The sequence below is a fragment of the Dryas octopetala genome, chromosome 9 (assembly GCF_963921425.1).
Source record: "Dryas octopetala chromosome 9, drDryOcto1.1, whole genome shotgun sequence".
NCBI classification, from domain to species: Eukaryota; Viridiplantae; Streptophyta; class Magnoliopsida; order Rosales; family Rosaceae; genus Dryas; species Dryas octopetala.
This window is the reverse complement of record NC_141374.1, coordinates 8,603,511-8,629,575: the sequence shown is the minus strand read 5'-3', so window position 1 is coordinate 8,629,575 and position 26,065 is coordinate 8,603,511. Positions and strand designations below refer to the sequence as shown.

Sequence of the window (26,065 nt, the reverse complement as noted above, 5' to 3'; positions counted from 1 at the left end):
GTTGGAAACCATGATCCCTTGTCACCGTCAAACCATACCGAATAGCACACAATTCAGCAACCAAAACAGAGACCGTGCCCACAAGCGGCTGAGAGACCGCCACAAGTACCTCCCCCTTCTCATCCCTACAAATAACCCCAAGCCCATAAACACACTCAGAACTCTTTGTAGCAGCATCCACATCCACCCGAACCACACCAGGTAACGGACAAGTATTGTTTTATAAGTTTGTAATATTTGATTAATAATCTTAAAATATAACATAAACATACCATATATCTAAGAAAAGAGGATTAATTGTAGTTGTTAGGTAACTTAGTTAGAAGAGCCGTAGAATTATTCACAATGCATCCAAGTTCAATCCCTCATCCCCCAACTCAAAAAAAAAAAAAAAAAAAAAAAAAACAAGAATAGGATTAATTACTCATTCTATTTACATACATTATTGATTGTGTTTTTTCATAATTGTAGGCTACGACCAGCTAGCCAACTTTCCTATAAAATCCATGTAGTCAGTCTCACAATGCGGCGTCGTTAAATAGGTGCTGTTAAGAGGAAAAACTGATGCTTTGCAAAAAATGTTCAGATGTGTATATATAGCTTCCCTTAATTTAATGTGGGTTTGGTCTATATAATATGCTTATGCTCAAATTTTGTTTGTATAATATTACATGACCTTATTGGAGTAATCAATAAAGAAGTTGATGAAGGAGCCCATTAATAATAGTGACCAGTGGGGTTCAAAAAGTAGGTTGTTTGTGTTGTGATGAGAGCAATTTACAACTCTCAATTAAATAATATGAAGTCCCCCATCATTCTCTCAATGAATATGTTGTTAGAAAGCACTACAATAAGCTACGTGGCAAAACACAGATAAGTTGTAAATTAATTCTTAATTTAAGAGAGGTAAAATGAAATTATTACTGTAAATGTGGAGTTTAGCACTCTACCTCCCACTAAATTGATATGACCCCCACTAGTCATTTATAATAAAATAGGTAGTAAATTTTGTTTTCTCTTTTTTTTTTGTTACAAAGGGAGGCCAAGGAAAAAGGCCTAGAGGGGGGAGGGGGGGGGGGGGGGATCGAAAACCCGGTGAGGTGGGGGGCAGCACAACTGCTTGGCCAACTGGCCTACCCCAAGTCCTCTAAATTTTGTTTTCTCTACATCAACACACACGTGAATTAATTAGTATTTAACCAAAAATATTAATTGTTAAGTGAAAACATCTAATAGATATATTTATTGGAAGATTTTTTGTCCCTTAGCCTAATGTTGACTATAAATCTAAATTATTGATTAAATATTGATTCTTAACTGATCAATATGTAGTGATATAAATCAACATGACAATATAAACATTTTATGTTATTCGATTGTTTGGTAAACAATATTACTTTATATATAATTATACAAATTATTATTATTATTATAAATTAACCATGAGACTAACGCTGCTATCTATCCTAGATTAATATTCCAATTAACCATTATTGGTCGCAAGACTAATACATAAAAGTGTACAATTCACTCGCAATGTTAACGAGTACGTTTTGGAGGTTAGCACTTTGCTCTAAAGTTGTCATAATTCCATCAACTAGAAATAATAGCTGAAAGATATTTGTATCCATACATAGTGCTTGTGCCTCTTACTAACTTTGTCAGTTCCACAAAAAAAGTACCACCATGAAAATGAAAGTTAAAAAAAGTTCCACGGTTCCACCATGAAAAAATAACGTGAAATGAAAGTGAAATAAAATTGTCCATATAGTGGAGAAGGAGATGAATGGATGCCAAACCCAATGGAATAATAATATCAATATTTTCCGTGGCCAAAAAAAAAATATCAATATTTTAAAATTTTACAACTTCTGTCATATTCTTTACATGTCGGATATGTAAGGTCATTTTGTAATAAAATCACTATATAAATAGGGAGACAATTTTCACACTCCTCTTTTCTCCGTTTGCACTTCATCTTTTTTTTTTTTAATGTATTTTGTATATTTTTATTATATATTTTTAAATTGACCCTTTATGGCTGTTAAATTTTTATTTTAATTATCTTTCAGTAATGATTATTTTTTCCTATATTCTCTCATACTTATTAAAAAAATAAAAATAAGTAATTTTTTATTCCCCTCGTCGTATCTTCTTCATCTTGCATCTCTTTGTCTTTTATGCCATTTTTTTTTTCTTTTGTGAACCAGTCTTGTACGTGCTTTCAATCATCATTCTATACTTTATTAGAAAAATATTTAGCATGTCATATTTTTTTTTTTGTTTTCTTCATGAGGGTCATGATTTATGTATCTTCTTCTTTTGATAGTGGGTTTTGTGTTATGAATTAATTAGGGTTTTCAATTAGTCCACTCCCTCATTTTTAGGTCTTTTGATACTGCCAAGAAAAATGTTCTCATGCCACGCAACCACTACTTATTTGTAGCATATTTAATTTTTTAAAAAATAAATGTCATATGACAGCTTAATAAGAAAAAAAAAGATGTACTATATCATGAAAACGAACAGAAGTGTAGAGAATTACATAAGTTTTTATTCCTTTTTTAAAAAAGAGTTATAGAAATAGATATATTATTATGACAGTTTTAAAAATTAAATGTGTATGATTTAATGTTGCATAGGTGACATTAATTCTATAATTAAAAGCCAAAGGGTATATGTGGAAAATAAATAATAAAAATATATACAAACATTTAAAAAAATAGAAGGAGTGCAAATAGAAAAAAGAGGAGTGCGAAAATCACCTCCCTATAAATATATATACATATATATGAAATTCAAATCTTACAGGAGTTTGATTAGTTAATTAATTTCCTACATCTAAAAATAGTATGTTTGCATTTTCATAAAAATGGTATATATGGTCATTACGTAATTAAGAAGGGAATATGTGTTTTAGTAGTTTGGATAATTGGGTATTATCAGGATAATTAATCTGTCATAGCATGCGCAGCTGGTTGAAGCTCGAGAGAATCCCATTACCAACCAACTAAGACAGAAATTATCTGCTTGAAAAAATTTTGACATAACTATTTGACTTGAATATTATGCATGTCAGCTGGCTAGTCTTTCTTTTAATTGGAAACTACTCGTTCAAGATTCAACCTTTTACTTCATCCAAATTAAGTCTACACCCTATCACAACTTAATTCCTCGTTCAAGGTTCAGAACTTAATTCCTCGATCAGCTTATATATTCTCCCAATCACAAACATGACCTATTTGATGATCATATATGGGGTGATCGATGTTGTCATGTTATTGGCATCTGTCAAAATTTGTCATAAGTTTGATTTGACCGAAACTCCAAGAATAGGGAAATATTGCATTTCAAAATAGCCAAAATTATTATGGGATTGTTGCTTATGAATCATACTATGTTCCAAGTCTATATATTGCATCAAATAAATAAGGAATTTTATTTCAATATAGCCAAAATTATTACTTAACATTTATTTTCCACTAAAATTTTATTCACCAGCTTGAGCAAGAAATCATCTTCACTTCCTCAACTAAAGTTACTTCACCAGCCCAACGCTCAACACTACAATATATTCAAGAATAAAGCGCTCAACATTTATGTGTCTGCATGCTGTTCGAACAAGGATATATAAGACTAAAACACCCACTTAAAGTTTTATAATACTAATATCAATAATGCTAAGGAGACAAAATTTTAATAGTATATTGTGTATGACCTCTCTAATAGAGGTGTCAACTTGTATTATTATAAATCACTAAATTTTTTTTTAATAGGTATAAAAGATACAGAATTAATACAAGATATGAAACAATACTTAAATATTGTATGGTGAGCATCCAAACATTATCTCACATCTAATTAATAACAATCCATTTTGCATCCCACATTAAAGAAACCATCTATAAGTCATATACCTAATAAATGTGAGACCAAAATATTAGAGATGCAATCTACATTTGATCAGTTTGTGTGATACATGTTTTATAAGTGGGCCCTATCTTAATTAAAAATATGATGTTCTAAGTAAAAATGTTCACATAGTACTGTTCACATGGCTGCTTTTGGGTCCTGTCCGTTCGCCTCTTAGGCGTTTACCACAGATTGTGAATGGTTGGTTGCCGGTCCTTCATTTTTCACTTATCAGAGAAAAGTCCAGAAGACGAGATCGAGTATAAAAATGGAAACAAAAAAATAAACATAATACGAATAAAAAGAAAGTCCACATCAAAAAATAGTCTCGTCAAGTGATGCCCAAGTAAGGGCAAAGCCGTCAAATCAGTTGAATAGTCTGAACTTTGAAGTCATTGGGCAGGGATATTTTGGTCAATTACCATCAAGTGAGAGACAGCGTTTTGGGCTGGACGCAGACTTTTAAGAACGATTTTGTCTTTGCCCAAATTCCATTTATTCAATTATCAGAGATAAAATAACTGAAGAAGAAATGGTCAATAATATTTCTTTACAACACAAAAAAAGGTCAGAGCGAGTGCTGGTTTTCCTGTAATTATTGTGAAGTCTAAGGGCATTTCGTTAAGAGCAGAGTTTATATATACGCACGTTGATCCATTCCTTCTTACTTTGCTTGTAACTTGCGCAGGCTCTGAGTCTCTCTCTGAGTCTCTGTCTCTCTTCTCTCATCTCTCTCTGTGAGCGCGTGATTTTCACACGATGCTAGTCGGATCCACGTTTCCAGCTCACAACCTGAACCTGTTTCAGGCCCGACGCGCCAGCTTCAACTGCAGAACCCACGCGTCTCCGTTGAACCCATTAACAAGAACACCGTCTTCTTGTTCTTATTCAGCTGCTGCGGCCTCACAGTCTCATGCTCTCAAACCTGCCGCAACCACAACTACCGAGTTGACTCGGAAGCACCTCGCCAACCTCGACAAGCTCCTCCAGAAGCCTCCCCCAACCCCAGCTACCCGACTCGACCGGCAACCGGGCCCGGATCCGAATACCCGGTTGGAAACCCGGGCAAAGGGTCCGCTGGAAGGACTCAATCTGGCCCGGATTTGGCCCCAAGTGAAGGCCGCCGCCGAGGAAATGTCGCCGAGACACCTCCGCCGCCTCCAGCGACTCCTGTCCAAGACGGCGGAGTATTCGCCCAGGAACAATCTGAGCTCCCGGTGGCGCGAGTACCACGGTAGCAAAAACTGGGCCGGACTACTTGACCCGCTCGACGAGAATCTCCGGCGGGAGGTCGTCAGGTACGGCGAGTTCATACAGGCGGCCTACCATTCGTTCCACTCCAATCCCGCCATGTCGGCGGAGGAAACTCAACTGCCCCGCCAAGTGGCGTTGCCGGATAGGTCTTATAAGGTCACGAAGAGCCTTTACGCCACGTCATCCATCGGGTTGCCCGATTGGGTCGATGATGTGGCACCGGATCTCGGGTGGATGACCCAGCGGTCGAGCTGGGTCGGATACGTTGCAGTTTGCGACGATAAGCGGGAGATTGCACGGATGGGGCGTCGTGACATCGTCATTGCCCTCCGTGGAACCTCCACGTGTCTTGAGTGGGCTGAGAACGTGAGAGCCCAACTGAAGCAGATGCCCTCGAGCGAAGGTGGAGAGCAAGACAATGCAAAAGTGGAGTGTGGGTTTCTGAGCTTGTACAAAACACGTGGAGCGCACGTGCCCAGCCTTTCGGAGTCGGTGGTGGAAGAGGTTCAAAGGCTGAAGGAGTTGTACAAGGGAGAGACACTAAGTATAACTGTCACCGGGCACAGCCTCGGCGCTGCCATAGCCTTGCTAGTCGGCGACGAGCTCAGCACATGCGCCCAAAACATGCCGCCGGTGGCAGTCTTTTCCTTCGGTGGGCCCCGCGTGGGGAACCGCGGCTTCACGAACCGAATCAATGACAAAAATGTCAAAGTTTTAAGGATTGTCAACTCCCAAGATGTGATCACAAGGGTTCCGGGAATCTTTGTAGGAGAGGGAGTGCTTGAAGAGAAGCTCAAGAACTCAAAGCTTGGTGACATGCTTGACAACAACATGCCTTTGGCTTACTCACATGTTGGGACAGAGCTCAGGGTTGACACAAAAATGTCACCTTATTTGAAGCCCAATGCTGATGTGGCTTGCTGCCATGATTTGGAGGCATACCTGCATTTGGTGGATGGCTTCTTGGCATCAAATTGCCCATTTAGAGCAAATGCTAAGAGAAGTCTAGTGAGGTTGCTTCAAGATCAGGGATCTAATGTGAAAAAATTGTATACAAGCAAGGCAAAGAACTTGACTAGTTTGAATCTTGAAAGAGAGGGACTGCATCACATGCATACTTGTTTGCCTAGCCCATCTTAATGCACAATCAATAAAACTTGGAACTTGTATATATACTTCTGGCACAAATTTCAAGTCTTTAATAAGCCCTTAATTGTGTGTTATGTTTTTTTTTTCTTTTTGGATAATTGGCTATCATTTTAAATAGCCTTAGTTCTTGGAAATTTTCAAAATCTTAATTCAAGCACTAATGGGATTATTCAACTCTATTAGAATCATCTAGTATATAATTAACTATATATACGTGTGGCTCAAACATTTTCATGTTTCTTTCTTTGTACCAAAAAAAGAAAAGAAAATTAATGTCAAATTTGAGCCTATTTCCCATGTAAACCATTTTTTGCCACCCTTTGGATTGGATAGTTGTGGTTAGCGATTCTCATGTATTGTATCAAACATTCTATGCATAGTATGAATTTTTTTGTATATTACATTCGAATGGATGAAACCTTTAACCTATACGAATCCTAACTCATTTTCTCATTCTCTCACCACTTTGAGTTAATTACAAAGACTTATGCAAGACATGACATGACTCGCTGACTTGCAAGGAGCTCATGCCACATAGCTATTAATGGTAGTGATAATGAAGTTACAGATAGTATAAAGAGGCCTCTACTGGCTAGCCACAAAATAAAACTCATTTGGGGAATGTTTTGAGAAATCCAAAACAAACTTAGACCAAGGAACAATTAATAAGGCTTATTAGAGAACCTTCTAAGCTTCTCCCAATTAAGCAGAAGTAGAAGAGAATAAGCCATAATTGGGAGAAAGCAGTCATACTATCTAATCCCCTCTACTGGATTAAGCACCAAACTAGAGTCACTGACCATGGAAACTGTGATTTTCAGCAGCAAGTCAGACAGATCTAGAAGGCCAAAGGGGGCCAAATCCAATCAAAATCATCAATGATACTGCTGACTTTTTGGCATCCCTCGGAAGATTGGACTCTTTCCATAATGCCAGAAACCCATGTACCATCAATTTCACATACTTAGTAGGTATATGTCACTGCTACTATTAAAAGAAAGGGTACAAAAATATATTCTTATTTGGATGCGTATATAACAATTTAGGTAGAGTTGAAATTCGATCTAGTGCCGGTATATGTATATCATTTAAACCTTTAATTTATATTTATTTGGTAGGAGAGGGAAGAAATGGTCATTTAACTTTGCTGAGATATTAATGCATTGATGCCTGTATTGGAGCAAAAACATCAAATATTCAATTTACATCATTCTATTTATACTCCAGCAAAAATAGATCATTCTAGTTATACAAAAAAAATTAAAAACTGAGTAGCAATTAGGATGACATACCAAAAAAAAAAATTAAGGTGACATGTCTCACAAGTCCCAATATCATATCCGGAGGTTTACTTTATTAACTTTTAATCATAGTAATAAATCCAAGAGTGTGTGAGCATATAATAAAGTAGATTTATAACATTTTTTGAGTGAATGTGGAATCACATCTACAAATTCATAATCGTTAAATATGTATATAAATTAAAAATAATTATAATAGAGATCAAAATCTCACATTATCCCACTCACGTAATTTTGATTAAGATTTATTAATCGTAAGGACAAAAAAAACTCCTTAAATTACTCAAAGGGACTCACTTAATTTGTTATGCAAAATAACAGTCCGCGCGTGTTCGTCAACTAGTTAGGTTGCTAAGTGCTTGGCATCTAGCAGCGCAACTGCATTTGCGTCTACAAATAGCCACTCAATTTTCTTCTTGTGTTTCTATTTGAATTTTAATATTTATGGGATTAATTAAGATTTTTCTTATTATGTTTAAGTATGTTTTTGATTAATTAAGTAAAGTAAGTGTTTTTATTAAGAAACAAACAAAGAAAAACAGGTAAGCTCAGGCCTGCCTTATTAGTTATTACATAATATGGGACAATACTAAAAGTAATTAGAATGAAAATAAGAGGCCAACAATCGAATTCCCTCCACAACAGAGCATTCAACAGTAGGTCTATAAAAATAGCCCAACTGATCACCTCCTAAGGAGTCCAGATCCTCTGTCTCCAAAATTCATGTCCCTCCCATGTCTCTTTTCTAATCTTTTGACACCTGTTCACTCACTTAACACTCCTCTAACCCTGTTAACTCCTTTTTTTTTTTTAAATAAAAAAAATCCTTTCCTTCCCCTTAACATGTTTAGGCTCTTCATCTTTTTTTTTTTTTTTTTTTTTGTACAAACCACCGTTCTCTTTATAGACCCACCAGAATCATTGATAAAATAGAGAACATTGCTAGGTAAGATTTTAAAAGTAGTTAGCTAAAATAGATTTTTAACTCTTTTCTTTTTTTCATAAATTTAGCTAGAATATAGGTAAGTTTATTGGGGTTGTTCTAAGCCTCTTTAGCCAAATCTCAGAGAAAGATCTAACTAAGGATGGGTCAGTAGACGGGAAAAATGGAACCACCACCGGAATCCGACGTAACCGAACCGATATAAACTGTTCCGAGGGCTGACCGCTTAATTGGTTCGGTAATCTAACCGAACCGTGGGGGGCGGTGGTGAAGGCGGTAGAGAAATTCCTAAACCGTCGGTATACCGATACCAACAGTATATATATATATATATATTTATTTTTTCTTGTTTGATTTAAAATTGACCGTTAGATGTAGGGTACATGATCTTTATCATGCACCCTACACTACCAGATCCTTAAAAAAAAAACCTAAATCATCTCATTCTGTCTCTTCACTCTCTTCATCTTTGCGATCTAAGCCTACACCAGTAACACCACAAACCACACCACCACCATCTCAGCCTACACCTCCACCGCTCAACGTCACCACTCACCACTCACCTCTCGTCTCTCATCTCTCTTCTATTCTCTCATATTTCATCTCTCTTCTTTGTCTTTTCTCTCTGCGATCTCCCTATGTCTCTTCTCTTTCTATTCATCTGAGACCACCACAAGTCGAATCCAACCCTAACTACCATAACATCCAAACTCCAAAGTTCCAAACGCCACCATCACCAGAGGTAAGACCACCACGACATGTAAATTTTGAATTACAATTTTAGGGTTTTTTAAATTGGGGGTTTTAGAGTTTCGGGAAATTAGGGCTTCTAGGGTTTAAAATTGGGGATTTTTGGTTTTTAAACTTTTAAATCAATTCAATTCGTGATATATGAATTGAAATTTCATATTGGAATTTTAGGGTTTTTAAAAATTGGGAGTTTTAGGGTTTCGGAAAATTGGGGCTTCTGGGGTTTTAAATTAGGGGTGTTTGGACTTTAAAAATTTAAATTAGTTCAATTCAATCATGAATTGAAAGTTCGACTTGGAATTTTAGGGTTTTATGGTTTTGGGAAACTGGGTCTTTTGGGGTTTAAACTTTAAACTTTTAAATTAAGGGGTTTTAGGTTTCAATTCACATTGTTTAATGTTTATGATTGCTTGCTGATTTGCTGACAATGTGAATAATTTTATATTGTAGGAACTAGTTGCTGAATGCTTGCTGAAGTAGGGAATGCTAGCTGGATTGCTGAATTGCTGGATTGCTGAAGTGGTGAGTTACTAAGTCTAAGACTCTAAACTTCTAAAGTGTATTGTTGAATGCTGACTTGCTGAGTATATGCAATTGTTGAATGCTGAGTGCCTAAGTGTATACATAAATACATAATACATAATACATATTGATATTGTTGAATGCTGAGTGTATAAGACTATAATTTATCAACTTATAAGTATAAATTTATAAGCAACCACTATAAGTTATAAATTATAATGTATAATTAATCTATTTATAATATAAGTTATAAATTATAATGCATGATTAATCTGCTTAGTATGTATCAAATGCTTGCTACCAATATGTGATGATTAATGTATGTTGACTATGTTCTGTTGTAGAGTCTAAGGTTGAGTTAAATAATTACTAATGTATGTTATGTTGTGTTTTGTACTTTTGTTATAGAGTCTAGGATGGAGTCTAACCAATCAAACACACAGGGTGCCTCTATTAGTGTAAATGCTCCTAGTATAACCTCAGTCCCACCCCAAAGAACACAAATACCTCCACCTATAGGTCCTACACCCACACCCCCCAACCAGAAAGTAACCAACCTGAACCCCAAGATGAACAAGGAGAGTCTGAACCAGTGATGGCTAAGAAGAGTAGGGGTTCTGATGTATGGTCATATTGCACTAAAGTTACCAAGCAAAATGCAAAAGAGGTCATGTATTCTTGGGCTGTTTGCAACACTTGCAAACATGAAATGTCTTCCCATGCCAAGCACAATGGGACAACTGGTATTAGGAATCACATAGAGAAAAAGTGTCCAAACAATCCTGGTTACAAGGGGAATGTTCTTCCTAAAGGTCAATCTACTCTAACACAAGACGGTATCGGGGCTCCATTGGTTCCCCATACATTTAATCAAAAAAGGCATGAGGACAAGGTTGTTAAGTGGGTGATAAGAGATGAAATGCCTTTTAGGGTGGTTGAGGGAGCTGGTTTTAAGGACATGATATCTGACTTGTGTCCTAAGTTTAAGATACCATATAGGAAGAAGGTTGCTGCAGGTGTTTTAGACTTATTCAATTTGGAGAAGACTAAAATTATGAGTGTTATAGGTGATCAAAGGGTTAGTGTCACCACTGATACTTGGACAAGTGTCCAAAACATTAACTATATGGTGGTCACTGCCCATTTTATGGACAGTGAGTGAAAATTACACAAAAGGATAATTAATTTCACAAAGATCACAAGTCATAAAGGTGAGGACATAGGGAGGTGTTTGGGGAGTTGTTTGAGAGGTTGGGGGATTGAAAAGATCTTTACCATTACAGTTGATAATGCTTCTGCCAATGATTGGGTTGTAGAATACATGGCCAAGAGATTGAAGGAGATGAATACTTTGATGTTTAATAGGATGTATTTACATATGAGATATGCTTGTCACATACTCAATCTTATAGTTAATGATGGGTTGAAGGAGCTGACTGGCTCAATAGAGGGAATCAGAAACTGTGCCAAATACATTCACTCAAGTCTTGCAAGGTTAGACAAGTTTAGGGAGTATTGTGTGTTGTTGAAGAAGGAGGAAATGAGCAATGTGCCCATGGATGTTGTAACAAGGTGGAATTCCACCTATAAGATGCTAGATGGGGCTGCCAAGTTTAAATTGGTGTTTAAAAGGATGGCATAGGAGAATGCTCCTTTTGTGAATTATTTTAATGAGAAAGAGGGTGGTGGCAGTAAGAGGGTGGGGCCCCCAAGTGATGAAGATTGGGAGAAAGCAGATGCATTTGTTCATTTTCTGAAAAAAAAAAAAAAAAACAAAAAAAAAAGTATGATGCTACACTGACCTTAAGTGCAACCAAAACAGCTACCTCTCATCTATTGTTTATTGTGTTATCTGAGTTGCAAATAAAAATCATAGAAAAAACCCAAATGTATAGTAATCTGGTTTTGATGAAGGTGGCTGAATCCATGCTGACCAAGTTCAATAAGTATTGGGGTAGTTTTGAAGGCTTGAACAAATTGGTTTTTGTTTCCCATGTCCTAGACCCTAGATACAAACTTGAAGCCATCAAAACAGTGTTTGTGAAGACTGGGGCAGATGCTGAAAGGATCTCACAGGTTGTTGGTGAGATTAAAAAGTGCTTGTTGAATCTGTATAATGAGTACATAGGGGCAGGCAGCAGCAGTGTCCCAGTGCCTCCAACTTCCAGCCAGCCTGTAGCACCAGAAAGTGGACTTTCAAGACTTGAGTTGAAACTCAAAAGGAAAAGAATGGAGGAAGAAGCAGCAGAGATTAGCAATGAGGTTGATAAGTATTTCAGTGACCCTTTTGAAAAATTAGAAAACCATGCCTTTGATCTCTTAGATTGGTGGAAGGTGAATCAATCTTGGTATCCAACACTTGCTAAGGTTGCGAAAGATATATTCTCAATCCAACTTCAACAGTAGCTAGTGAAAATGCTTTTAGCTTGGGTAGGAGGATTGTAGATCCCTTTAGAGCTTCCTTGACTCCCAAAATGGTAGAGGCACTAGTGTGTACTAGTGATTGGCTTAGGGCTAAAGATTTCAATTTCTACAAGGAGCCAACTGATGAGGAAGTGGAATTCTACAAGGAACTTGAAGATTTAGACTCCACTCAATACAGTAAGTTACTGAGTTTAATAGTTGATCACTTTATTTGTTTATAGCTTGCATTTTTGTTTATTACATTCTTGTATCCTGCTGCTTATAGCTTGCATTTTTTGTTGTTGATTGTTTAAACTTTAATGCCTTTGATTTCTTTTTGCAGTGGGCACTAGTTCACAACACTCAACAACAACAGTAGCATGAAGTCTGGTTACTGGCATACTGCTGAATGTTGCTGCTCAAGGTATGCAATAAAATTGGAGCTGATATGCATTTTCTTGAATGTTCTTGCTCATGATTTTTATTGAATGTTGTTAATGGTAAAAAGTTAATTTGTTGATAGCTGATGAAGGTTAGGTTCCTGCCAATCTTAGTGAATGGTCAATGGTTGCTTGTTGGTGAAGGTCACATTTTTGTGAATGGTTGTTTAACTTGCTTGCTTGCCAATGAGATATTGAGAATATTGCTTGGCATGCAGCCCATGCTTGTTGTTGGCAAGTTTTATTTAGTTATGTATATTACTATATTTTTATTTTGATAATAGTTTGTAATTTGAAATTTCAACAAACTGATATTGTAATGAATTAATGATAAGTATGTTTAAACATTTTAATGGTATGGTTATTTAACTTATTTTCTTAAGTTGCAAGGGTTTGTGACTTTTTAAACCCAGAAATTGGCCCAAAACATAACCACAAACCTATAAAAAAAAACCTCACATTTTGGGCCCAAACGAATCCCAATAATCATATTTTTGGCCAAAATGAAGCCCAATAACCATGGTAAGAATGGGTCCAGACCGAACCATTCCGATCAATATATTGGTATACCGAAAGGTCGGTTGACCGATCTTGGCGGAGGTGGAGGTGGGATGAATTTTGCCATTCCGACCAATGTCGGGGCGGTCGTCGGTTAGGGTCTGTCGATTCGGTAACCATACTGAACCCAGCCCTAGATCTAACTAAGTCTTTAAAAAATCAGCCCTAGATCTAACTAAGTCTTTAAAAAATACCGATGCGACTTTTTAGTTTCCTTCAATATCTCAAAAAATTAACAAAATATTTTGTACTGGTTTCTTGTTGCTTATATATTTCATGTCTATTAATTGTCATAATGATATTTTAAAAGGAAGCATGAGGACAGATAAAAAAGAAATAGGAAGCATAAGGAAATACAAATATAAAACATTCCTTTTTACAACGTACTATATATAAAATGTAAATTCACACAATAAACATGAAAATAATGTAGCAGAATATATATTTACATTTCAAATTAGCACAATTACTAGATGACAATAAACACTTTTCTTGTGACTAACTACAACAAATGAAGTGGAGAGTTTTTTTTTTTTTTGCTCAAAAGAAGTGGAGATATTAATTTAAGAAAAACATTTAGACCGAGGAAACATATAGGCAGAAATATGATCTCTACTTTTGTTTTCAAATATTATGTAAGTGTCTAAAATAACGTTATTTTGAAGTTTAGAATAAGCATTTAAGTTGAAGGTTAATATTTAGGATTCAAATTGAAAAGATAATTCAATAGAAGTTTGAAAAGACTTAGTTTTAGATATAAACACAATATTGGCACCTAATTACATTGAAACAAGCAATTTATACAAAATAAACAGTTTTACGAACAGAATTAGTATTACGACTTAGATGAGGTTTTGTGAATTTGATCGCACATAATTTTGATGAATTGATACGACAGTCCAATAAAATTTTGCATCTATATCTCCCTCCCCTCTAAGCTTATTTAGTGATCGAATTAGGGAATTTCAAATGCCACCAGCAGCCGCTCCAAAAGATCTGTTGATGCCAAAAACATGACCGGACAATTTTGCTTCTTCAGTTCTTCTACTGCCTAGAATACCAATGATGACAATGAATTCGACTCAAACTTTTGTTATTTGCAAATTATTGTTTGGTGAAGAAGTTTAAAGACGAGCAACATTCAAGAGGTTTTTCTTAGTCACTAGGAAATATCAGTAGCTTTAAAAGCATACCACCTTGTCTATTGCATTGGAAGAACTTCAAGACTTGATTATAAGCATACCATCCAATGGCAGCTGGAGGTGCCTAATAAGCTGCGTGAATTCATTTGGCCCTCTGTTTACGGGATATTTAGCAATTAGGTTGAATTTGGTGAAAAGTTGTATGCAGTGCCTGTTGTGTTCGCAAGAGGAGGAAACTATCGTCCATCTCCTTTCAAGTATCAGCCGAAAAGGTGTTCTGGTTTGGCACACCTCATCACACCTAAGGCCGAGGTGCTACAAGGAAGGGGGGCGGGGGGCGGAGGTTTCAGGTCAATAAGGGAGATCGAGGCCAATTCACAATTTGAAGGATACTCGGGAGAGATGTTTCAGCTGTTAAGGCAAGGTGTACTAGGAAGAGGTGTTCTCCAGTTAGCTGAGGCAGACGCTGTGAGATTGGTTTGGGGGTCTTTTTGCCCACTCTCTTCGCCCTGTTATGGAGATATTGCATAAACTGGAAAGTTGACCATATAAAAAGGTTCTATAGCATGGTCTTTGAACAAGAGTCCTTTTTCTTCTCCTCTTATGGAGTGTGTACATTGTCAATAGTTACATAGATAACACTGAACAATCAGCCAATATATTGTCTTCCTATTACAGGCAAAGAAGGAGCACAAACCTTGTCGATCCTGCAGCTGAAACTTATCTGAACATGCAGTTCCTCACACTAGAAGTCGTTGCCAATGTTACCCGTATTTCGGATTGGGTAAGGAAAATGATAAAAACCACAACGAAAAGGAATTGATAATTAGATGAGTCCATAATTTCTGCAGAACTTCAAGACACATTCTTTGATGCAGAACTCAATGAAACAGAACAGTTGCTCAGTTGTATTCTAAGACTACTTGTCCAAGCTTATCTCTAAGAGCTCTGTAACTTACACTGTACATATAGGAATATCCAAGATATAGGTTATCCAAGGTAAAACTGATAGTACAATCTGGTTGCTACATGGTAATGCTTAACCAACAGTGCTTGAAAAATAAGATTTACTTTTCCAAGCTATAGTGCTTGTTCACAGCTTCAATGACATCCCAGGTAACCTTCATTCCTTTAGGGAACACAACCAAATCACCAGCCCCAATTTCGAAAGATCCTTCATGCCCATCAACCTGTACATTCACTTTTCCCTCCAGTAGATACATAGTCTCTGTGGCAGTGAATGTCCATGGAAATTTGCTTGGACCACCTTCCCACCTGTTAATGAATGCACAATATGGATCATTGCAGAAGCATAACAGCATATGTCTAGAGCATAAACAAGAAAAGCTCCTCAGATCAACATCTATAAAAAACATACAGGTAAAATGCATACAAATTAAACATAAATTTTAGAGATAAAGTCAATGGTGGATCCAGAAATATTTCCTTATGGGGGGTCAAGTTATTAGTGCTAATCGGTTATTAAGATATCATTAACTGATAGCTACTACATGAAATTCTAATGTTTTCATCAAGACGTTTTATAGAACATAAATAAATAAATAAAAAAACTAAAAATGCTCATATACAATATATTGTATATTTTTACTTTCTAAACGTCTTAGAAAGAAAAAAGCTAGTAAATTGTCCCCAAATCGAGAACAATAGTTGGAACACAATTATTCAATGAAGGAAGGAGTCCTCAGGTGCTAGACAATTCAAATAGTTGCAGCCTTAGCAATGTACCGCATTTTGAAAATAGATCTAGCCACTCTGTCGCTTCCTAGTAATATTCAATATCATCCTATATTTTCTGATTCGACCTATGAACTTCTTGGGCAAAGAGTATAATTCACCACATTTCTAGAAAAGATGTACCAAGCTTCTTGTCAGAAAATAGCGCAAAATGAAAGGCAAAAAATGCAAAATGAAACATGAAGAAGACCACTTAAAGGACTGTGAGAGGTGGAATTTCCTTAAGGTTAGTGCTTAATTGTAATTTACATCAGTCCTTATCTCCATTGTTGTGACATCTACATAAATCAAAAAGACTAATTTGATAATGTGGTCTCAAATGTAAAAATTGATTTTCCTTTTCACAAGTTATTGGCAGCACCCATCTCTTGAGTCCTTGACCCATCATGTTTATAGCCTCCTTATGCCTCCATCACTTCACAAATTTTCCATCCAGAGCAGTATGGAGGAAGATGGGTAAGAAGAATTTTTAGAGGTTGCTAACATTGTAAGTAAAGGGATGAAAGGCCAAAACATTGAAGTTAAGAGCCTTAATCTTTCATTAGACTCCATAGAAAAAGATATACAAGTAATTTTAGTATAATTTTTATTCATAGCCATTGCTTCAACTTCAAGAACAGAGAAATCAGAGAGAATAAGAAACAAAAAGTCAAAATCATAAACCCAAGTAACTAATTGAAGGATCTGATTTTCTATAACTATATCCGAAAAGCATAATCAGTTTTCTCAGTAATCAAACCAAACATACCCATCATCCAAAACAATTGAAACAAAGATTGATTGTCATCACAATATATGATAAACCATATAAACTCAAAGTAAAGATGATGAGTGAGGGAAACATACTTGGGCCATGTTGTGACTCCAAGCTCAGTGAGTTTGGATTGAGTGGGATTCTTTTCAACCTTGACACCAAATGTGTTGGTGGCCATAGCCATAGGGGTTTCTTCAGACCGAGAGGAACTGGTTTCTTTGGGTCTGGGTGCTGTAAAATTGACGGAGAGATACAGAGGGACTACAACTACTCCTAGTATTAGAGGCAGGAGTAGATGGGATTGCTTCATTTGCTTTGATATTCTCAGTCTCGCCAATTGTTCATTCAAGGAGTTGGGAAACTTTATATTTTTCTTTCTTTCTTCTTTTAGTATTTAGGCGAGGAAAAGACAAAACATCAACTTTTTCTTTTTTTCTTTTTTCTTTTTTGATTAAAAGCATCTCATTAGAATTTTACAAAGATTATCTTTATCTTTTTTCTTTTTTTGACAAGGTTTATCTTTATATTTCTTAGAATTTTATTAATTTGTTTAAGGTCGTTATGTAAATTGGAAAACAAAAAGTTGGGAGAAAACGTTGGAAAATAAAGACACATCGAGCTCTCGCCAAGGAACTAATCAATCATTTAATGTATTTTTTACGGGGTAATTTGTTACTAACTTACTATCATGATTAAAGTGATTTTTATTTTATTTTATAAGAGATCTGTAAGTTTTTGTTTTGGTTTTGAAAATAAAGAAAATTAGTTCTAAGTTTTTAGTTCATAATATATGTGGGTCAACTCGAACACAATACAATTAAACATGAGTTGGGTCAGTGTGAGTGTTTAGCATTTCGACACTTTAATAAAAAATTTGAGTTAAGATTAGTTAGTATTTGACATAAAACACGAAATGAAATGAGCTAACACAAATTGTCACCCCAATAGGTATTAAATGATATTTTTAAGATGTGATAGATGATGTGTAAATGCCAAGTCAGTTAATTAAGGGTTTTTTTTAAGTCCAAAACGAAAAATCTCATGATCGATTGGCCCACCGACCTGCAAAAACACGGTGATTAGCCGGTCCACTTTAATTAGCCAAGTGCTCGGCACTCTCATCAAGCAATGATTGCCAATGTGCGACAGTAATTATTTGAATTGCATAAAACACTCGTATTATACTGTTACTAATTGCCACTATGCATAGTAATTATTTGAATTCTATAATTTTCACTGTGTGATAGTGGCAATTTGCCAAGTTCAAAAAAATAAAAAATAAAAACTCACTAAGTACTCGGCACCAAAAACAAGGAAGCAAATATAACGTAAACTTTTTATCATTAAAAGTTGTAAAATAAACTTTAGAATAATTTACTTGTTAATTAATTGAGATCATATATGAGTTTTCATTTTTATTTCATTTTCTTAGTGGTGCCTTGCATTATCCAAAAACCAAACCTTTGGTGTTCCAGCTTTTGTACTTCCAACTCCCAACTCCATTCCCCTTCCCTCCCAACCCTCCCTACCTGAGAGGTGGGCCCACCCCTCATGTAAACAGTCGTAGAAAAATGACGATTTGGCTAAACAATTGAGCAATAACCAAAAGGACAAAACATTCAGAAAAAAAAATTAAGCAAGTTATAGCAAGGGTACTCTGTCAGCAGATACATCAACTTCTCTGTTTCCTTGTGTACAAGTGTGACGCCCCATTGCTGTGCTTTCAATAAAAGTTTTTACTAAACAAAAGGAAAGGTAAACAGAAAAGCTTTGTTTCTGTTTGTTTGAGCAATGATGATGAAGAATAGTTTTTAAGAAAACAAACAAACACAACAGCATTTAAGAAAGAAAAACCAGATCCTGTAACTTCCAAAAGATTCCTAAGAAAAGTAATGCCTTCTTGATTGTGCATACAGTACAAAGAACACAATAATAGAGCAGTACACAAGGATCATTGTTGGTTAACTTCTGAAAAATCAGAGATCTAAACAATAGCCACACTGGTCTTTCAACATTCCCGCTAAGGTCGATATTATAACCAAAATAACTTCTGAAAATATCAAATGAGCTTTCTCTATTGTCTTTTTTTATTTTCCTGAAAGACAACTGTGGCGCTGGAAACTATCTGGCATTTCTTTAACTTACTCGTAACTTCCTCTGAATTCTGGGGTAAACCAATTATCATCTTCTCCAAATTCGGAGCATACTCGAGCATATACCTTGCTAACTCAACTGCATTAGATTCATTGCAAAGTTCTATGCCAACCCTCTTAAGCTGATAAATAAAAGCAAGGTTTTGCAGCTTCCAATATTCCATATTAAACCCAGATGTCTAGAAAGAAAAGAGAAAACAAGAAAATGAAGTGAAAATTTTCAAAACATATCAAAACCAATATAAAGAAAGGACAACTGCATCATTATAAAACCAGGATGCATGTGCTCCTGATTCTAGGAATGATATTCGTGTGTGAGTGAGTGTGTATGAGAGAGAGAGAGAGAGTATTAAGTAGATACACACAAATTTACATTAGATTTAGAGTCGTCTAAACGCTGGGTAGACTTTATGTATAATGTACACAAATTAGGCATTCCTTTGAAGAGAGAGACCATTGCCGGGACAAGCTCATCAATAAAGCTTCCAATCATCAAAGACAAACAACAAATATCATATATTGGAGTGGGCATGGATCCTTCCCTGAATGGAGCCTGCAATGTATTAGATCATGTTTCTCAAATTACTTTTCATTCTGTTGAACACAACTTAAAATAAAAATGAATTTTTATTCTTGATAGTAAGACCTCTATCAGTGTAAAATTAATGCAATAAAAAAAGTTTAAAAGAACACTGAAGTGTAAGAAACATAAAAGCTATTATTGCCATACCACAAAAAAAAAAAAAAAAAAAAAAAGTTGAACTGCAAGAGATATAGTTTCTGACAAATAAAGAAAAAAAAATCTCAGTCTGAAGAGCTTTACCTTAATGGTTTGTTCGCCTAACATAAGAACTTTAACCTTGCATAAACAGCAAAGAACCTCAAACACATTGTCTAAGTCATCTGCTTCAGTGTCCAGAACAATTGCAGCTCCTTCTAAACACTTTAATTTTCCCAGATTTGGGCGATTCATCAAATTCCAAATCCATTGCAAATATTTAAGATTTGGGGCAAAAATATTTAAGGATCCGTTGCTAGGGGACATAAAATGCCAACCGATACGTATGTCTTCAAGTTTCTCACCTGAGATTTTCAGACGGCAGATGTTATAGGCATCAACCAAACTAAATTTTTTCAAAGATGAGCTTTCAATAGTGATATTTTCTATCCCCTGAACTTGATTAAGGTGTAATTCCTCAATGCATTTGCAGTAACATGACATCCATTTGAAAAACCCCTCATCTTGTATATCAACATTTCTCAACTCCAAGTACTTGATCTTAGAGGAAAAACCGAAGGAGGGGGTTTTAAGAATAGTAAAATTCATGTCCACCCCTAGAGACCTCAAAGATTCACAAAGAAGGACTCCAGATGGTAACGGTGCCTCCTCATAATCATATAAAGTCATCTTAAGATCAAGCACTTCAACATTACACCTTACTGCATTGCGGATCCACGTGATCATTCAGATATGCTCATTATCACAGAAGCATGGTGTTCCATTGTCGGCTATATAGTGAAATCCCCAACGAACACGAAAACACCAACCTTTCCAAATCAGTCAACAACTTTAGCCGATTATAACATGTGGATGTATTTTCCACGGAAAACCATCAAAATTCAATACCGGGGCTGACAGATGAAGTTCCCTGCATCTTTTGGACACGCTGCCGAAACGAGTGAGGTCTGTTATAGTAAGGAAGGAAAGAATGTGATGGGCAACTTGGTCCGGAAGATTACTAAGTCTGTCTATCATAATCTCATCCTTACTACAACCTCCTCCTTCACCTTCACAACTTGCAATTGCCATTAACTTACGCCTATGTTCGATGAAGCTAACTTGTGTCTTGTGGGTTTCGCAAGAGAAGTTGGTTTCAATTTATACTACAAAATGCAATAGCCATAACTACTCAGTCAATTATATTCATTCATTTATACACTGAACCAAAAATAAAGACAAGTAGCAATCTTGATAGTAGTAACAGATTTACGTACACCCAATAGAGAATTCGAGCTTACTCTACAGTCTTCTAGCTAGTAGGAGGAGGATATGCGAGCAAAAAATCCATCTTACTTGGTCCAGATTCTGAAAGTTGGTGGATTGCATTTCCTGGATCACAGAGAAACCCTAACTTTTTAATTTGGGGCTTCTTTTGTGTTTCTTGTTCTCGAGATGTGACATTCTATTGGTAACAAAAAAAAAAAAAAAAATGTGATATTCTAAATTCTGATTTTGTTGACGCATCAGAACATGTTCCTGTAGGCCATAGATCATGGGCTTCGAATTTGGGTTGATGGATAAAGATAAATTTTATTCAATAATCTTTTTAAATACTCCTTAAAATTTTTTTACCTTCTAATGTTAAAATTAACAATAATGACTCTTTTACATTTTTTCAGACAAAAATATTATTTTATATATGAAAATATCGTCACAGTCCACTATGTGTCGACAAAAATTCGACAAGTTGCTGCAGCAAACCCTCCTCCACCTTCTTCCTGCAGTAGCTATGGAGAACAACCTCCCTCATCGGCCAATGACCTGTCATCTTCTATCTCTATCTCTCCCCCTTATCTCCTAACCCAAATATGAAAAAAACAAAAAATATAAAATTCGAAAACTCAGATCTAAGTTTTTCTCAAAATGGATTGGGAGGGAAGGGGAGAGAGAGAAAAAAAAAATATGAGAGGTTGGTGGTAGGCACCGGTGAGCGACCCATCATCTTCTCTCTCCCCATCTCTCCTAACCCAAATTTGAAAAAAAAAAAAACAAAAAACAAAAAAAAATTCAAAAACTCAGATCTAGTGGAATGTGCTATAGCTAAAAATCAACTCTGTGGCGACCATAAATTCCATCAAATGGCGACCACAATTCGACCATATCTGAAAATTTTACATTTTCTTCTTCTCTATTGCTGGGTTTTGATGAGTTTGATCTCTCAAAGAATCAACTATTTTCTTGAGTTTTTTTTATGGATTATGCTGGGCAACGGGGTTTTTTTTTTTTGAGGGTTTTGTTAGGCGACGTGGGTTTGTTGCAGCGGCGGGAGATGGGGGCACCAACGTGGGCAGCGAGGGGGGCAGTGGTTGGTTGGAGAAGAGAAAAAAAAAACTACAGTGAAAAAAAAAGGTTTTATATGGAGGGTATTATGAAAATCTCAAGTTAAAAAGGGTTATAATCGTTAGTTTTGGGAGTAGGGAGTCCAAAACGCTTAAGGGGTATTTAAAAGGATTATTGAATAAAATTTCTCATGGATCAATGGTCCAAGTCATTGAATAAAAAAAAACGTTTACAGGCTATCAGCACTTCTAAAAGTAATCCCACACTCCACTATCATTTATTTTTTATTATTTTAATTTTCTTGGATAAATTGAATTGCCAAAATTGTCCTTATTTGTTTTTTAATCTTTTAAAACATTTTTAACATCTGGAATACTCCTTTATGTAAGCCTTTCAGCTAGAGGTGTCATACGGGCCGGCCTGACCTAACTCGTTTGAGTTGAGCTCATCGTGCTTTCATATCGTGCTCTGGCCGGTCCATATACTTAAGACCTAGACTCAACACGGCCCGCGAGCCATTAGTGCTTGTGTCATGTCCATGAACCTTTTTTTATTTATTATTTTTTAGAGTGAGAAAACTAATCTTATAATAGTTTTTCTTCTTTATAATTCAATATTAACATTTTTTGCATGAAAATTGAATATTCTTGTTGAAAAGTTCTCTAAAAAAAATGTTAAAATAGTTGTGCCTAATTCGGGTCTATTTCGTGCCCATGTTTGTGTCCTGTCTGATGGGCAAAAAACTTCGGCCTGGCCCGACCCATTTACTCATGTCGTGTCGTGCCTATTTTAGTTGTGCCAGTGTCGTGCTCGGTCCGGCCGGCCCATTTGACACTTTTACTTGGAGCCCTACAATTTATGTGGGGCTCACCCTACAATATACTTGTTTGTTTACCAAAAAAAAAAAAATTTGCAATGGAAGTTCAGATGAGGAGAAATTATCCTTGGTATGTGAGTCCTCCAGGTGGTGTAGCTTGTTATAAAAATCATGTGCTTTAAGATCGATATTGCTCCACAGTTTTCATGGTTTCTCTCTACTAGTTAGTTTGGTTTTCAGTTAATTGTTCTTGGAAGTCTTAAAATATATATAATAGTGGTAGGAGATGGGAAGTGAGAATTAATACAAATGCTTTCAAAGGCTTTGGCCGAAGAGAAATGAGATTGTCGACCTTGTCATACTTAGAGTCTTAGAGACCAAAACTCATAGGCCATGGTGGCAGTTGGAAGAACATATATGCAAACAGATTAAAATGAAATTCTAATACTTACTCAACTCTAATGCTGACTAGCTATTGCAATTTTGCAAGGGCATTGTATCAGAATTCTTCTATATTCATTTTTGGATGAAACAACTTCAGTTTTACATTTTATAGGTGTCAGTTGTTGGTGAGACAAGCTGCCAAAAGCTTAATGGAGGTCATATATATATAACAAGCAAGTCCTATCTGCCTGACATAGCCCCTGCTCCTCCCTTATCTTGTTATCTTTAGGACCCCATTTAGTATGTGAGATTGGACAATTTTAGTCCAATCACATACTTGGTCAGTTAAAAATGAATGACATACTGGATTAAACCCCCTATCCCAGATGAAATAAGTTGTCTCAACTCTCTAGTTGGGACAACTCATCCCATGACAAATGATAATCATGTACAGGGTTCAGACCCAAGGTTCATGTTCTGAGTTTGGAGTCTAAAGTCTAGGTTTCGGGTCCAAGCCAGATCCTGTGTTTTGGGTTCGAAATTGAACTCATTTCTAGAAAGCTTGCAAAGAATTGAAATTCCTTCCCTGAGACTTGCATCCTACATATTAAAATAATTATTAAATCGAATGCATAAACACTGTAAAACCTAAAAACTATTCAAAAAAATTCTTATAGGAAAACCAACTCTTGTAACTCCCAAGAGAAATGCTTTGCTTATCACAATTACAGAAGAAAACAGAGAAGATTATATGCTTACTATCTCAATCAGATTATATACATATATATATATATATTCACATAGCTAAATTTATTAGTCACCTCTCAATAATTGTGCATAAGGTAAAACAAACACAACAACATATATAGCAGTACAGATTGGTCAATGAACAAATATGATTAAGGTACGGTTACACTCTCATTTAATAGAAAATCCAAATTAGGTCTATCAACACACACTAAGGTTTCAAATTATGTTCTAACATATTCTCTTCTAAATCTTCGATTTTCCTGAAATATAATGATGGCATTGGAAATCGGCTTGCTTTTAAGTAACATCCCTATAACATCACATTGCTCGGATAAATAAATTATGACCATTTTCTCCAAGCTGTCGGCATGCTCAAGTATATACCTTGTCAACTGTTGGAATATTTAAACCTGTACTAGCCGTTGGTGTATGTACTTGGCTGTACTGTTATAGCCGTTAGAGGCTTGGTTGTACTGTTATAGCCGTTAGAGGCTTTCTAGCTGTTGATTAATTTTAAGTTGGTATCACAGCTATATATGTAATGTTGAGGTGCCTTTGCCCTCTTATGATGTTAATGATAAGTTGTGTTCTCTGAGTGGATGTAGGCTTGAACCATTATCAAGCTGAACCACTATAAATCTTTCTCTCCCCTTTTACTTTGTTCTTTCCACATGGTATCAGAGCATTAAGATCCTTAAAGTTTTTCTGCTATCATTACTCAAATGGAAGAACTTCTGGAGCAGCAAGATTCTAGACAAACCAGACAGCAACAGATTGTTACTGCCTCATCCTCTTCAATGGTCTCTGAACCTGAGCTCAATTCCAACTTGCGTCTCTGTTCTGTTTTATTAAATGGGCTTAACTACATCCCATGGTCAAGGGCTATCACTTTAGCTCTCGGAGGAAGGTCCAAGCTCGGCTTCATCAATGGGAAGATAACTGCTCCAAATATTGAAGATTCTAAATTTGAAGAATGGCTTTGTAAAGACCAGCTTGTTATGTCTTGGATTCTTAATTCTATGGAATCACAAATTGCAGAGATCTTCAGTTACTCTGACTCAGCTCATCACTTATGGGAATCTGTGAAAGAGATGTATGGTCATCAGAATAATGCAGCTAGAATTTTCCAGTTGAAAAGAGAAATTACATGTCTCTCTCAAGATGGAAAATCGTTCATTGATCATCTTGGAAGGATGAAAAGTATGTGGAATGAGCTTGCAATCTACAGACCACATACCACAGATACCAAGATCCTTTTGAAACGAGCTGAAGAAGACAAGATTTTTCAGCTTCTGGCCAGCCTTGACTCTGAATACGAAGACCTTCGCCGACACATTCTCATGAGTGCTGAGCTTCCATCCCTTTCCAGTGTTTGCACTACCATTCAAAGAGAAGAGATAAGAAAAAAGGCCATGAATTCACAGGGAAAGTTGTTGACTGAGGCTACTGAATCTAAAGCTTTTGGAGCTGAGAAAAGAAGGCCAGACAACAAGTTTTTCAAAGGCAAAACGAGGCAAGTAACATGTGATCACTGTGGTCAGGCTAGACACACCAAAGAGAAGTGCTGGATTCTTCATCCACACTTGAAACCGAAGTTTGGGAAAGATAAAGCCTTCCCTAACTCAATGGCAAATCAAATCTCTGGTGACATCAACTCAGTGAAGGAGACTAATGATACATCTTCAGCTCTACTCAGTCAACTTGTCCAATTACTCCAACAAGTTGGGAAGACTGATCATGGCACTTCAAATGTTTCTAACTCCTCTCTGGGATCAGGTACTTTTCATGCTTTTTCCTCTTTCTTACATAATGTGAAACCTGATATGTGGATAGTGGATTCTGGAGCAACGGACCACATGACTAACAATAGAAGTTGTCTCAAAAACTTTCATGCTAAGAATCAAAATGTTTCTGTTGCTAATGGACACTCAGTCCCAGTTCTTGGTCAAGGGAGCATCAATCTTCTTGGTTCAAACACAGCTACTGAAGCTCTTTTTGTTCCATCATTTCCTTTTCA

At 36.2% G+C, this 26,065-nt stretch overlaps 3 protein-coding genes and 1 pseudogene across 4 annotated transcripts; 2 read left to right on the top strand and 2 right to left on the bottom strand.

Annotated features, from left to right (window-relative positions):
* Nucleotides 1-4,606: 4,606 nt before the first annotated feature.
* PLA-I{BETA]2 (alpha/beta-Hydrolases superfamily protein) lies at nt 4,607-6,337 on the top strand. Its single transcript, XM_086257673.1, has one exon. The coding sequence runs from the start codon at nt 4,672-4,674 to the stop codon at nt 6,304-6,306; it is 1,635 nt and encodes a 544-aa protein (XP_086113799.1). The 5' UTR covers nt 4,607-4,671; the 3' UTR covers nt 6,307-6,337.
* A 5,381-nt stretch (nt 6,338-11,718) lies between these two features.
* Nucleotides 11,719-12,237, top strand: LOC147273703 (zinc finger BED domain-containing protein RICESLEEPER 1-like). Its single transcript, XM_086228257.1, has one exon. The coding sequence runs from the start codon at nt 11,719-11,721 to the stop codon at nt 12,235-12,237; it is 519 nt and encodes a 172-aa protein (XP_086084383.1).
* Nucleotides 12,238-14,931: 2,694 nt separating this feature from the next.
* On the bottom strand, nt 14,932-17,251 carry LOC147273702 (uncharacterized). The gene is made up of 2 exons (XM_086257640.1): nt 16,976-17,251; nt 14,932-15,649 (listed from the first exon to the last, which is right to left on the bottom strand). Exons 1-2 carry the CDS (start codon nt 17,191-17,193, stop codon nt 15,442-15,444), a joined length of 426 nt encoding a protein of 141 aa, XP_086113766.1. The 5' UTR covers nt 17,194-17,251; the 3' UTR covers nt 14,932-15,441.
* A 1,495-nt stretch (nt 17,252-18,746) lies between these two features.
* LOC147273701 (putative F-box/FBD/LRR-repeat protein At4g03220) lies at nt 18,747-21,182 on the bottom strand (annotated as a pseudogene). The gene is made up of 4 exons (XR_015119612.1): nt 21,056-21,182; nt 19,860-20,920; nt 19,410-19,589; nt 18,747-19,215 (listed from the first exon to the last, which is right to left on the bottom strand). The product of XR_015119612.1 is annotated as a putative F-box/FBD/LRR-repeat protein At4g03220 (transcript).
* Nucleotides 21,183-26,065: the final 4,883 nt, after the last annotated feature.

What these genes read in the sequence shown, in the direction of transcription:
- LOC147273703 (XM_086228257.1), top strand. Translation starts at nt 11,719, where the DNA reads ATGTATAGTAATCTGGTTTTGATGAAGGTGGCTGAATCCATGCTGACC.
- LOC147273702 (XM_086257640.1), bottom strand. Translation starts at nt 17,193, where the DNA reads ATGAAGCAATCCCATCTACTCCTGCCTCTAATACTAGGAGTAGTTGTA. An exon ending in GGAGTCACAACATGGCCCAA is followed by an intron (nt 15,650 to 16,975) that starts GTATGTTTCCCT and finishes ATTCATTAACAG; the next exon opens with GTGGGAAGGTGGTCCAAGCA.